The sequence below is a fragment of the Scyliorhinus torazame genome, chromosome 4, assembly GCF_047496885.1.
Source record: "Scyliorhinus torazame isolate Kashiwa2021f chromosome 4, sScyTor2.1, whole genome shotgun sequence".
NCBI classification, from domain to species: Eukaryota; Metazoa; Chordata; class Chondrichthyes; order Carcharhiniformes; family Scyliorhinidae; genus Scyliorhinus; species Scyliorhinus torazame.
In genome coordinates, this window is record NC_092710.1 from 344,317,071 (window position 1) to 344,330,414 (window position 13,344).

At 47.0% G+C, this 13,344-nt stretch overlaps 1 protein-coding gene across 1 annotated transcript in view; it reads right to left on the reverse strand.

Annotated features, from left to right (window-relative positions):
- LOC140411190 (dynein axonemal heavy chain 8-like) overlaps positions 1-13,344 on the reverse strand; it is a 2,783,184-nt gene that overhangs the window by 1,644,439 nt on the left and 1,125,401 nt on the right. Inside the window, exon 49 of the mRNA XM_072500280.1 lies at positions 2,182-2,343. Within this exon, the coding sequence (XP_072356381.1) occupies positions 2,182-2,343 (162 nt within the window). The remainder of the gene's footprint in view (positions 1-2,181; positions 2,344-13,344) is intronic.

Sequence of the window (13,344 nt, forward strand, 5' to 3'; positions counted from 1 at the left end):
AAGACTACCTCAATTAGACTTCCTCTATAAGACCGCCTCAATAAGACTGCCACAATAAGACTTCCTCAATAATACCACCTCAATAAGAGCGCTTCAATAAGACCGCCTCAACAAGAGTTCCTCAAGAGTACTCAATAAGACTGCCACAATAAGACTGTTTCAATAAGACTGCCTCAATTTGACTGTCTCAATAAGACTATCTCAATAAGACCGCATCAATAAGACTGCCGCCTCAATAAGACTTCCTCAATAAGGCCGCCTCAATAAGACTGCCTCAATAAGACCGGCTCAATAAGACTGCCTCAATAATGCCGCTTAAATAAGACTGCCTCAATAAGACCGCCTCAATAGGACTGTCTCAATAATACCGCCTCAATAAGAGCGCTTCAATAAGACCGCCTCAACAAGACTGCCACAATAGGACTGCCACAATATGATTGTCTCAATAAGACTGCCTCAATAAGACTGCCTCAATAAGACCGCCTCAATAAGACCGCCTCAATAAGACTGCCTCAATAAGACTGAATCAATAAGACTGCCACAATAAGACCGCCATAATAAGACTGCCACAATAAGACCGTTACAATAAGACTGTCTCAATAAGATTGTCTCAATAACCCTGCCTTAATAAGACTACCTCGATAAGACTGTCTCAATAAGACCGCCTCAATAAGACCGCTTCAATAAGACTTCCTCAATAAGACCGATTCAATAAGACTGTCTCAATAAGACCGCTTCAATAAGACCGCCTCAATAGGACTGTCTCAATAAGACCGCTTCAATAAGACCGCCTCAATAAGACTGCCACAATAAGACTTCCTCAATAAGACTTCCTCAATAAGACCGCCTCAAGAAGACTTCCTCAATAAAACTGCCTCAATATGACTGCCACAATAAGACTGCCACAATAAGACTTCCTCAATAAGACCGCCTCAATAAGACCCCCTCAATAAGACTGCCTCAATAAGACCGCCTCAATAAAACCGCCTCAATAAGACTGCCACAATAAGACCGCCACAATAAGACTGTCTCAATTTGATCTCCTCAATAAGACTTCCTGAATAAGACCGCCTCAATAAGACTTCCTCAATAAGATTGTCTCAATAACACTGCCTCGATAAGACTGCCTCGATAAGACTGTCTCAATAGGACCGCCTCAATAAGACCGCTTCAATAAGACTTCCTCAATAAGACCGATTCAATAAGACTGTCTCAATAAGACTGCTTCAATAAGACCGCCTCAATAGGACTTCCTCAATAAGATCGCCTCAATAAGACCGCCTCAATAAGACCGCCTCAAAAGGACCACCTCAATAAGACCGCCTCAAGAAGACTTCCTCAATAAAACTGCCTCAATAAGACTGCCACAATAAAACTGCCTCAATAAGACTGCCTCAATAAGACCGCCTCAATAAGACCGCCTCAAAAGGACCACCTAAATAAGACCGCCTCAAGAAGACTTCCTCAATAAAACTGCCTCAATAAGACTTCCTCAATAAGACCGCCACAATAAGACTGTCTCAATAAGACTGCCTCGATAAGACTGCCTCTATAAGACTGCCTTGAAAAGACTGCCACAATAAGACCGCCACAATAAAACTGTCTCAATAAGACTGTCTCAGTAAGACTGCCTCAATAAGACTGCCACAATAAGACCGCCTCAATAAGACCGCCTCAATAAGACTGCCTCGATAAGACCGCCACAATTACACTGCCACAATAAGACTGTCTCAATAAGACTTTCTCAATAAGACTGCCTCGATAAGACTGTCTCAATAAGACTGTCTCAATAAGACTTCTTTAATAAGACTGCCTCAATAAGACAGCTTTAATAAGACTGCCTCAATAAGACTGAACAAAAGCAACTGCTGCATGAGACAAAGGTGTTTTGAAATCGGATCACTGCCTTATATCAGTGACTCAGTAACCAAGTCCTTTTAAAGTATTGTTATTCCACATTTAGAAACTGAACACAGTTGTGATATGTTTGCACTGAAATAAGACTACTTTATTCACGTTTTGAGTTAACTGCGCTGCAAATGTCCAAAAAACGAATGCAAATTCTAACTTTGTGAACTTGCTGTGAAAATCAATCCTCGGAAATGTTAAAACAATGTTAACTATGTATGTGATAAATTATACCTACTGTATGTGTATAGCTAAATAATTCATTGTGTCTACCTGAACCAGTTTGAGATTCCAGGGAGGGTGGTTGACTAATCCTCCTATTTCCACCTGGTTGGCTACAGCTGCCTGCAGTTCCACGTAGGTGCTGCTATCCAGCTGTATACCCGGGAACAGATCACTAATCAGGCTGAGGAAAAGGGGTTCATCTTCATCCACCTGTTAATGCAATGTAAATCAATTAGCACTTGTCCATTCTCATGCTGCAAAGCATAGGAATCTAGAAATTCTGGTGGCCCAATGGCTTCATCGGGACTGCAATGGGTCAGGCCAGTTTGCTGAGCTCATTTAAATTATCAGAGGATTGTAAGCAAATTCACATCAATGTCCCAGAGTTACACTGTCGGATGGACTGACAAACAAGTAGGAAGATGGAGTCAGGAACAAGAAACAATCTACTCAGTGCTTTCATTTTAAAGAGATAAGTGATGACCACTTCTGTGATCTCTAGGATTTTTGTTTTAGTTTTGGAAGATGCTTAATGAATGAATCTCAATGGCCAAAATCTTCCAGCCATTTCCACCAGAGGGATCTTCTGGTTCTGTTGGCTGTGCCACCCTGTCATGGATTCCCCAGCGGCAGAGGGTGTGAACAACAAGAAAAGTCATTGAGAGTGACGGGACTGGAATATCTCACTGCCAGCTAATGGTGAGGCTCTTCCACCATCCCAAAACACGTTATAAAAGGCTGCACGGAAAATCCCGCCCAACAACTTTGGACTGTGAGACTTCTCTTTCATTTTAACCCCTTTTTTTGGCTAATATCCCAAAATATTTTTTGTCCCAATGCAAAATGACCCACCCCCCGCCACTGCAACTCCTCCCACCACCGCCCCCCCCACCACTCCAACTCCCCCCTCTCCCCCTGGCCCCTAGTGCACCCAGCCCCCACTTGGCCATCTTTTATTTGCTCTTAAGTTTGGTTTCACTGAGCTTTTACCTTTGTTCTCCCAATAACACATTCTGCTGTCTCACCTTAATGCCACGATCAGCACCTTCCAAAGTCCATCATACTGCCATTAATACTTCATCTTTCTTGTGACCTGCACATCTTTGTTGCAAGAGGCAGGTTGCCTCACATCCTTCAAGAAGTACCTGGATGATCATATCATTCAAGGCTATGGGCCAAGTGCTGGCAAATGGGATTAGGTAGATGGTCAGGTATCTTTCATGCATCGGTGCAGGCCAAAGGGCCTCTTCTGCACTGTATTATACGGTGATTCTGTGCAATCTCTCCAAGCTCACACCTATCACTGACCTTCTCCACTACTCAATATTAGTAGAGAAATGGTGTTGGAGAAATTGATGGGATTGAAGGCTGATAAATCCCCAGGGCCTGATATTTACTTAAGGAAATGGCTCTAGAAATAGTGGATGCATTGGTGGTCATCTTCCAGGATTCTGTAGACTCTGGAACAGTTCCTGTAGATTGGAGAGCGGCTAATGTAACTCCACTATTTAAAAAGGGAGGTAGAGAGAAAGGAGGGAATTATAGACCGTAAGCCTAACGTAAGTAGTGGAGAAAATTCTAGAATCCATTGTCTAAGATTTTATAGCAAAGCACTTAGAAAACAGTGGCAGGATCGGACAGAGTCAGCATGGATTTATGAGGGGAAATCATGCTTGACAAATCTATTGGAATTCTTCGAGGATGTATCTGGTAAAGTTGATGAGGATGAGCCAGTGGATGTGGTATATTTGGACTTTCAGAAGGCTTTTGACAAAGTTCCGCATAAGAGTTTAGTGTGTAATATTAAAGTGCATGAGATTGGGGGTGGTGTATTGAGCTGGATAGAAAACTGGTTGGCAGCCAGGAAACAAAGAGCTGGAATCAACAGATCTTTTGCAAATTGGCAGGCAGTGACTAGTAGGGTACCACAGGGATCGGTGCTAGGACCCAGCTATTCGCAATATATATTAATGATTTAGATGAGGGAACTGGGGCTGGTTTAGCACACGGCTAAATTGCTGGCTTTGAAAGCAGACCAAGGCAGGCCAGCAGCACGGTTCAATTCCCATACCAGCCTCCTCCCCGAACAGGTGCCGGAATGTGGCAACTAGGGGCTTTTCACAGTAACTTCATTTGAAGCCTACTTGTGACAATAAGCGATTTTCATTTCATTTCAAAATGTCCCATCTCCAAATTTGCAGATGACACAAAGTTGGGTGGGAGGGTGAGCTGTGAGGAAGATGCAGAGGTCCTTCAGTGTGATTTGGACAAATTTAGTGAGTAGGCAAATTAATTGCAGATGAAGTATAACTTGGTCAAATGCGAGGTTATCCATTTTGGTAGTGAAAATCAGAACGCAGACTATTTTCTGAATGGCCATAAATTAGGAGAGGGGAACGTGCATGAGACCTGGGTGTCTTCGTCCATCAGTCACTGAAGGTAAGCATGCAGATACAAGAGGCGGTAAATAAGGTAAATGGTACATTGGCATTCATAGCGAGAGGATTCGAGTACAGGAACCATATGCAATCATACAGGACCTTGGCGAAGCCACACCTGGAATTTTGGGCGCAGTTTTGGTATCTTTATCTGAGGAAGGATGTTCTAGCTATAGAGGGAGTGCAATGAAGGTTTACCAGAAGATTCCTGGAATGACAGAACTGTCATATGGGGAGAGATTGAATCGGTTAGGATTGTATTCGCTGGAGTTCAGAAGAATGAGGAGGGATCTCATAGAAACCTACAAAATTCTAACAGGACAAGACAGGTTAGATGTTCCCGACAATGAGTATGTTCAGAACCAGGGGTCACAGTCTGAGGATACGGGGTATTTAGGACAGAGACGAGAAGAAATTTCTTCACCCAGAGAGTGGACGGTCTGAGGAATTCATTACTACAGGAAGTAGTTGAGGCCAAAACATCACGTTTTGAAGAAGCAATTAGATATAGCACTTAGGGCGAACGGGATCAAAGGATATGGGGGGGAAAGCAGGATTAGGCTATTGAGTTGGATGATCTACCATGATCATAATGAATGGTGGAGCAGGTTCGAAGGGCTGAATGACCTCCTCCTGCTCCTATTTTCTATGGTTCTATGTTTCTGTTTTGCACCATTCACTCATATACAATGTGCCATCACATTTCTCCCTATCTTTAGCCCTGAAGTCGTCATGCGGACAAGAAACATTAGACACGATTTAACGGAAAAAGTTAAGTGTCATTCGGACACAATTTCCTGGGTGTTTCCCCTGTCCGCACTGGTGAGATTGCGGCCCGTATTTAACGGTATTCAGTGCTGAACATGAGCCCCCACGAACCTCACACCAGTACTGGTTGTCTTGCCAGCTGATTCGCCAGACTTGCACCTGGCAACTCTCCGATAACAAGGGGGATCTGCTTTTAAATGCTCACTCCCAGCCAGCACACAAGCTGGCACCACACAGCCCTGCTCCACACTTCAAGGTTGACGACATGGCCAGACCTCTGGACGCCATGGGTGCGGAACGGGAAATTCTATCCCCCCTAGGCAGTGTGAGGACCAGCAGCAGGGCCGCCAATACCACCTGGGAGGCAGTGGCAGCGACCGTCAGTTTGGACAGCATGACCAGGAGAACTGCCATACAGTGCAGGAAGAAAACCGACAACCTCCACTGAGCTGCGAGGGTGGGTAAACACGGGCCCCCTGTGTTTCGCCTGCCACCCCCCTGACCTCCAACAAACCCCCTCCCCCCCCAACAAGTGGCACCTCGGACCATCCCAATCACTACACTTGTGCCCCAGCACATTCTGGCACCCACCAGCACAGCCCCTCCATGTCCAGGTGCGGTGGCCACACATGCCATAGACCCCCCCCACTCCCCATGCACCGAGCGTGCAGTTCACAATGCCCCTTCTTGTCTCCGCAGGAGAAGTTACCCCATAATAGACATGAAAGGGCCCAGAGGGGCGGCGAAGTTGCAGATATCAGAGTCCTCACCGTTTATGAGGAACGGGCCCTGGAGATCGTGGGATTAACCGAGGAGAGAGCAGTCAAAGACAGCGAGTTCGGCCTATGCCACAGAGGTGAGGATCCACTGCCCCTTCCACCAGATGGCCTGCCTCAAGTGAGTTGTTTGTGTCAGTCAAAATTATCCTTCCCTCTCACTGACTACATGAAACTTCTCTTGCTTGCAGGATCTAACCTCGAGCCGGGCCATCCAGGGCCTCCTGCCACTGAAGAGAACATCGAGGAGAGCTCGAGGATACCATCACCGAGACACTGCAGAGCGTGGCCCAGTCACTGAGGAGCATCATCATAGAATTTACAGTGCAGAAGGAGGCCATTCGGCCCATCGAGTCTGCACCGGCTCTTGGAAAGAGCACCCTACCCAAGGTCAACACCTCCACCCTATCCCCAGAACCCAGTAACCCCACCCAACTCTAAGGGCAATTTTGGACACTAAGGGCAATTTATCATGGCCAGTCCACCTAACCTGCACATCTTTGGACTGTGGGAGGAAACCGGAGCACCCGGAGGAAACCCACGCACACACGGGGAGGATGTGCAGACTCTGCACAGACAGTGACCCAAGCCGGAATCGAACCTGGGACCCTGGAGCTGTGAAGCAATTGTGCTATCCACAATGCTACCGTGCTACCCTACTCCACAATGCTACCGTGCTGACATCACTGAGGATGTCAAAACCATGGTGCAGCCAATGTAGAGCTGCAGAGGACTAGCAGAGGCAGATGACTCAGAGTCCTCTGGAGCTCACTCCAGCTGCCTCTCCATCCCATGGAGTCCCCCAGGGTCCTAAGGGCACTACGAAGGAGGAGGAAATGGTGGAGGCTAACCCAGGGCATTCCACCAAGGAAATGACGGTGGTCTCCAGTTCTTCTGAATCCCCCCTCCTGACACTGGCTTACCTCAAGGGCAGCAGGCAGAACGGGATGGAACAGCGTCACCTGTGGCGCTGGTGGGTTGGCTCAGGGCCTTCGGCTCCAGGCCCTCCAGAGGATATCCGCCAAGGGCACCTCTGATGTGCAGCTTGGGGACACACCGAGACATGGAAGTAGACCACGAGAGAGCAAGAAGATTGAAGAGCACTGAATGGGCACTAGGGGCAATCGGGGGAGGGGGGTCACTATCTGTAGCTTGGGAGAATGGAAATGTCAAATGTTCACTGTTAAAACACGTTACAACTGATACATGTCATGTTAATCTTCACCTTACCTGCACCCCCACCCCCTGTTGCCCTCTGCTCCCCTCAACCCCTGCCCCCCCCCCCCCCCCCCCCAAGCCCAGTGGTCCAAGATCAAATGCCCCTGATGCAGACCCCGTTCAGAGGGTGGTGTGAGCATACTGTAAGCAGAAAGGCAGGAGTCAGACTGAACAGAAACTGAAGGGCACAAGGGCTTTCCTCACAGTGATTGGGGGGGGGCGAGGGGATTGGTGGGAATGGGGATTGTTGGGGGATTGGGGAAAGGATGGAAATGTGGGTGGATTAGAGGAAGAGAGGGGGATGGGATACGGAGAATTGGTGGGGAAGGAGAGAAATAGGGGTAGGGATTGAGGTTTTGGAGACAGCCTCTTCCTGTGAGAATCTGGTGATGGTGAGGGTCTCCCGCTGCATGACCTCCAACCTCCGGCCCCCCACAGGGCGATATGCGTGCCATCTATTGCCCCCTGGAGCAAGGGCATCCCGGCGATAGTGGAGAATCCTGCAGCATGGTAGCACAAGTGGTTAGCACTGTTGCTTTACAGCACCAGGTTCCCAGGTTCGATTCCCAGCTTGGGTCAGTCTGTGCGGAGTCTGCACGTTCTCCCTGTGTCTGCGTGGGTTTCCTCCAGGTGCTCCGGTTTCCTCCCACAGTCCAAAGATGTGCAGGTTAGGCGAATTGGCCATGATAAATTGCCCTTAGTGCCCTTCTGCACTATATGTTCTATGTTCTAACCCTGGCATTTTGTTGGACCTGGTCCAGGTTGAAGGTGATAAAGCCTGATGCATTGGCATACAGGACATCCGTGATCTCATGGATGCACCTGTGGGCTGTAAAGGCTGTAAAGGCCCCGGCTTGAGTGCTGGAATGAACCAGTGACATAGATGTTGATTGCTGAGGTGACCTTCACGGCCACTGGGAGCGGGTGTCCTCCTCCGCCAAGGGGTGCCAAGTCCACGAGGATGTGGCACAGGTGCCGTACTATCTGTCTCCTGAGATAGAGTCTCCTGTGGCACATGCTGTCCATCATCTCATTGAAAGATTAATGATGCCTGTACACCTTGGGCCATTGCTGGCCTCCCCTTCTGGGTTCCTCCTCGGTGGGCGGCCAAGTCTTCAGGATGTGCAGTGACCCCAGGCACATGGGCTGCACATGGATAGTGGTGTCAGTCCCGCAGCAGCTACAAATACATGAAGACATGTAAAGAACATATAAACTCCACAAAGACAGTCACCCAAGGTTGGAATCGAATTTGGAAAAGTGACTTTCCTAATCAATACTCCAGACCGTAGGAAAAAGGACCAATTATGCAACATAAATATGTTGAAACAATAACATTGTTTGGAAGAGGATAGGAAGGTACCAGTGTGTCAGATGGTAAAGGTAGCGGAAGAGGATAGAAAGAGTAAGAATTAGGTTGGGGAAGACGTTTCATAGAACGAACATCCTGTGGTACGACAAGTAAATACTATAATACTAGAACAGTTAAATACTGAGTTTCCATACTTAGAAGAAGAGCAACGAAAGTATCTTCTGAGGCTACTGCAAAAGCATACATTAACTGAACAGTATGTCGACGTAGGTGACTCCAAAGCAGCATCCATATCGACTGAACCCACAGAAACTAGCTCAGATAGAAGCGGAAATCCAATACACGTTGGAGAATCATTTAATTGAGCCAAGTAAGAGTAGCTGGAGTTCGCTGGTTGTGTTGGTACCTAAGCCAGATGGGACAACCTGTATAGACTACAGGAAGGTGGAGTGTGCAGTTAGGTGGCAGATGACTTTCAATGTGGAAAAGTGTGAGTTGATGTATTTTGGTAAGAAAAACATGGAGACACAATATAAAATAAGGAGTAAATTTCTTAAGGGGGTGCAGGAGCAGAGGGACCTGGGTTTATATGTGTATAGATCACTGAAGGTGGCAGGAAAGATGAAGAGAGCAGTTAATAAAGTATATATCGCAGAATCACAGGGTAATACAGTGCAGAAGAAGCCCTTAGGCCTATTGAGGCTGCACTGATGCATGAAAAACACGTGACCTGCTTACCTAATCCCATTTGCCAGCATTTGACCCATAGCCTTTAATGTTATCGTATCTGGGTTTTATTAATAGCGGCATAGAGTACAAGAACAAGGAGGTTATTCTGAACTTATACAAGGCACTAGTTCGACCTCAGCTGGAATACTGTGTACAGTTCCGGGCACCACGCTATAGGAAGGGTGCATTGTAGAGAGCGCAGAAGTGATTTACAAGAATGGCTCCAGGGTTCAGAAACTTCAGTTGTAAGGATAGATTGGAGAGATTGGGACTGTTCTCCTTGGAGAGAAGAAAACTTAAGAGGAGATTTAGAACATAACAACATAAGAACTAGGAGCAGGAGTAGGCCATCTGGCCCCTCAAGCCTGCTCCACCATTCAATGAGATCATGGCTGATCTTTTGTGGACTCAGCTCCACTTTCCGGCCTGAACACCATAACCCTTAATCCCTTTATTCTTCAAAAAACTATCTATCTTTATCTTAAAAACATTTAATGAAGGAGCCTCTACTGCTTCACTGGGCAAGGAATTCCATAGATTCACAACCCTTTGGGTGAAGAAGTTCCTCCTAAACTCAGTCCTAAATCTACTTCCCCTTATTTTGAGGCTATGCCCCCTAGTTCTGCTTTCACCCGCCAGTGGAAACAACCTGCCCGCATCTATCCTATCTATTCCCTTCATAATCTTATATGTTTCTATAAAATTCCCCCTCAACCTTCTAAATTCCAACGAGTACAGTCCCAGTCTACTCAACCTCTCCTCGTAATCCAACCCCTTCAGCTCTAGGATTAACCTAGTGAATCTCCTCTGCACACCCTCCAGTGCCAGTATGTCCTTTCTCAAGTAAGGAGACCAAAACTGAACACAATACTCCAGGTGTGGCCTCACTAACACCTTATACAATTGCAGCAGAACCTCCCTAGTCTTAAACTCTATCCCTCTAGCAATGAAGGACAAAATTCCATTTGCCTTCTTAATCACCTGTTGCACCTGTAAACCAACTTTTTGCGACTCATGCACTAGCACACCCAGGTCTCTCTGCACAGCAGCATGTTTTAATATTTTATCATTTAAATAATAATCCCTTTTGCTGTTATTCCTACCAAAATGGATAACCTCACATTTGTCAACATTGTATTCCATCTGCCAGACCCTAGCCCATTCACTTAGCCTATCCAAATCCCTCTACAGACTTCCAGTATCCTCTGCACATTTTGCTTTACCACTTATCTTAGTGTCGTCTGCAAACTTGGACACATTGCACCTTGGTCCCCAACTCCAAATCATCTATGTAAATTGTGAACAGTTGTGGACCCAACACTGATCCATGAGGGACACCACTAGCTACTGATTGCCAACCAGAGAAACACCCATTAATCCCCACTCTTTGCTTTCTATTAATTAACCAATCCTCTATCCATGCTACTACTTTCCCCTTAATGCCATGCATCTTTATCTTATGCAACAACCTTTTGTGTGGCACCTTGTCAAAGGCTTTCTGGAAATCCAGATAAACCACATCCATTGGCTCCCCTTTATCTACCGCACTGTTAATGTCCTCAGAAAATTCCACTAAATTAGTTAGGCACGACCTGCTCTTTATGAACCCATGCTGCATCTGCCCAATGGGACAATTTCCATCCAGATGCCTCGCTATTTCTTCCTTGATGATAGATTCCAGCATCTTCCCTACTACCGAAGTTAAGCTCACTGGCCTATAATTACCCGCTTTCTGCCTACCTCCTTTTTTAAACAGTGGTGTCACGTTTGCTAATTTCCAATCCGCCGGGACCACCCCAGAGTCTAGTGAATTTTGGCAAATTATCAATAGTGCATTTGCAATTTCCCTAGCCATCTCTTTTAGCACTCTGGGATACATTCCATCAGGTCCAGGAGACTTGTTCAAAATTATGAGGGGGCTGGACAGAATAGAGAGGGAGAAACTGTTCCTGTTAGTAAAAGGATCAAGATTGAGAGGGTATAGATTTAAAGTGATAACGCAAAAGGGAAAAATGTGATGTGTGGAAGTTTTAATAATAATAATCACTTATTGTCACAAGTAGGCTTCAATGAAGTTACTGTGAAAAGCCCATAGTCGCCACATTCCAGTGCCTGTTCGGGGAGGCTGGTACGGGAATTGAATCCGCGATGCTGGCTGAGTTCTGCATTATAAGCCAGCGATTTAGCCCACTGTGCTAAACCAGCCCCTGGGCACAGCGAGTGCACAGCGCACAATGAGTATTTTGGATCTGGAATTCACTGCCTGGAAGTGTGGTGTAGACAGGTTCAACTGAGGCATTCAAGAGACCATTAGATGATTACTAGATGATTAGTATATGATTAGATGAATAGATCTGGAATGCACTGACTGTAAGTATGCTGGAGGCAGGTTCAGTCAAGGTTTTCAAGAAGGCATCAGATGATCATTTGAATAGAAGCAATGTGCAGAATTACAGGGAAAAGGCAGGAGAACGGCACTGAGTCATGATGCTCATTTGGAGAGCTGGTGCAGATATAATCATTGAATCTCTACAGTGCAGAAGGCGGCCATTCGGTCCATCAGGTCTGCACTGACCCTGCCTAGGCCCACTCCCAGACCCTATCCCTGTAACCCCAACTAACATTTTGGACACTGAGGGACAATTTATCATGGCCATTCCACCTAACCTGCACATCTTTGGACTGTGGGAGGAAACCGGAGCACCCGGAGGAAACCCACGCAGAGACGGGGAGAAAGTGCAAACTCCACGCAGTCACCTGACAGTGGAATTGAAGCCGGGTCTCTGGTGCTGTGAGGCAGCAGTGCTAACCACTGTGCCACCGTACCGAAAATGGCGTCCTTTTCCGCCGTAACAGTTCTGTGATTCTGTGATGATCCTGTTGAATGAATCAACAGGAAGTCTCGACTACTGCCCACTGCTGGGCTGGTATTTTCCAGCCCTTCATGCCAGTGGGGTCTTCGGGTCCCACCAATGTGAATGGAGATTTCAATGCCTTCCAGCCCTGCCGGGAGAACCCACAGGGAAGGTGTGGTTGAGGGGGTGGGAAGTTGGAAAATACCTGCCCTGCTCTTGTCCAGTATATTGCTAAGAAACAAAAACTGAGTAGCTTCCTAGACTTTCAGGAGCAGTTAAGAATGAACCATATTATTGTAGGCTGGCGTCACACATGGGAGAGATCAGGTAAGGTCAATTGACATCCGATTTCTCCCTACAATGGGGAGATCCGGTAAGCGGAGCTCCTTGTTGTAAAAAATGGGGCTATGTGCGGTCTCGGCCACGCATTCCGTGTTTAGGCCCCTTATTCATAGTGAGTCGCGTTGAATAGCCACGGGTTTCTCAGCACTAGGAGTGCTGGAAAACATGCGGCTAAACGCACTCGCTCAGGGACTTTGTTCCCTTTTGGGAAGAACAGCTCGCAGCCATTTCGCCAGCTGCTGTGGGAGGCCACACATCTGATAGCAATAAAGCCTCAGTTTGGATTCAACTATCGTCTTTAGTCCAATTGATCGTGCCTCAATTTATTGCTATCAGTTTCTAAGGATGGACCTCCATATTAAACCGGATCGCCTGCAGCTGGATCCGCACACAAGTGACACTAGAAAGGACTTCCAGCACTGGCTAGCTTGCTTTGAAGCGTATATCAACGCGGCGCCAACCCCTGTTCCGGAGGCTCAGAAAATCCAGATTTTATATTCCAGGTTGAGCTCCAAAGTCTTACCACTAATCCAGGATGCGCCGAACTACGCCGAAGCCATGATTCGACTCAAGGACAACAACGAGCAGAAGACGAACACGCTCTTCGCCAGGCATGCGCTCGCCACTCGCTCTCAACTACCTGGTGAGTCCATAGAAGACTTCTGGAGGGCCCTAATCCCACTAGCTCGGGACTGTGACTGCCAGGACATCACGGCCAAGGAGCACTCAGACCTCCTCATGCGGGACGCCTTCGTGACTGGAATTGGGTCAGA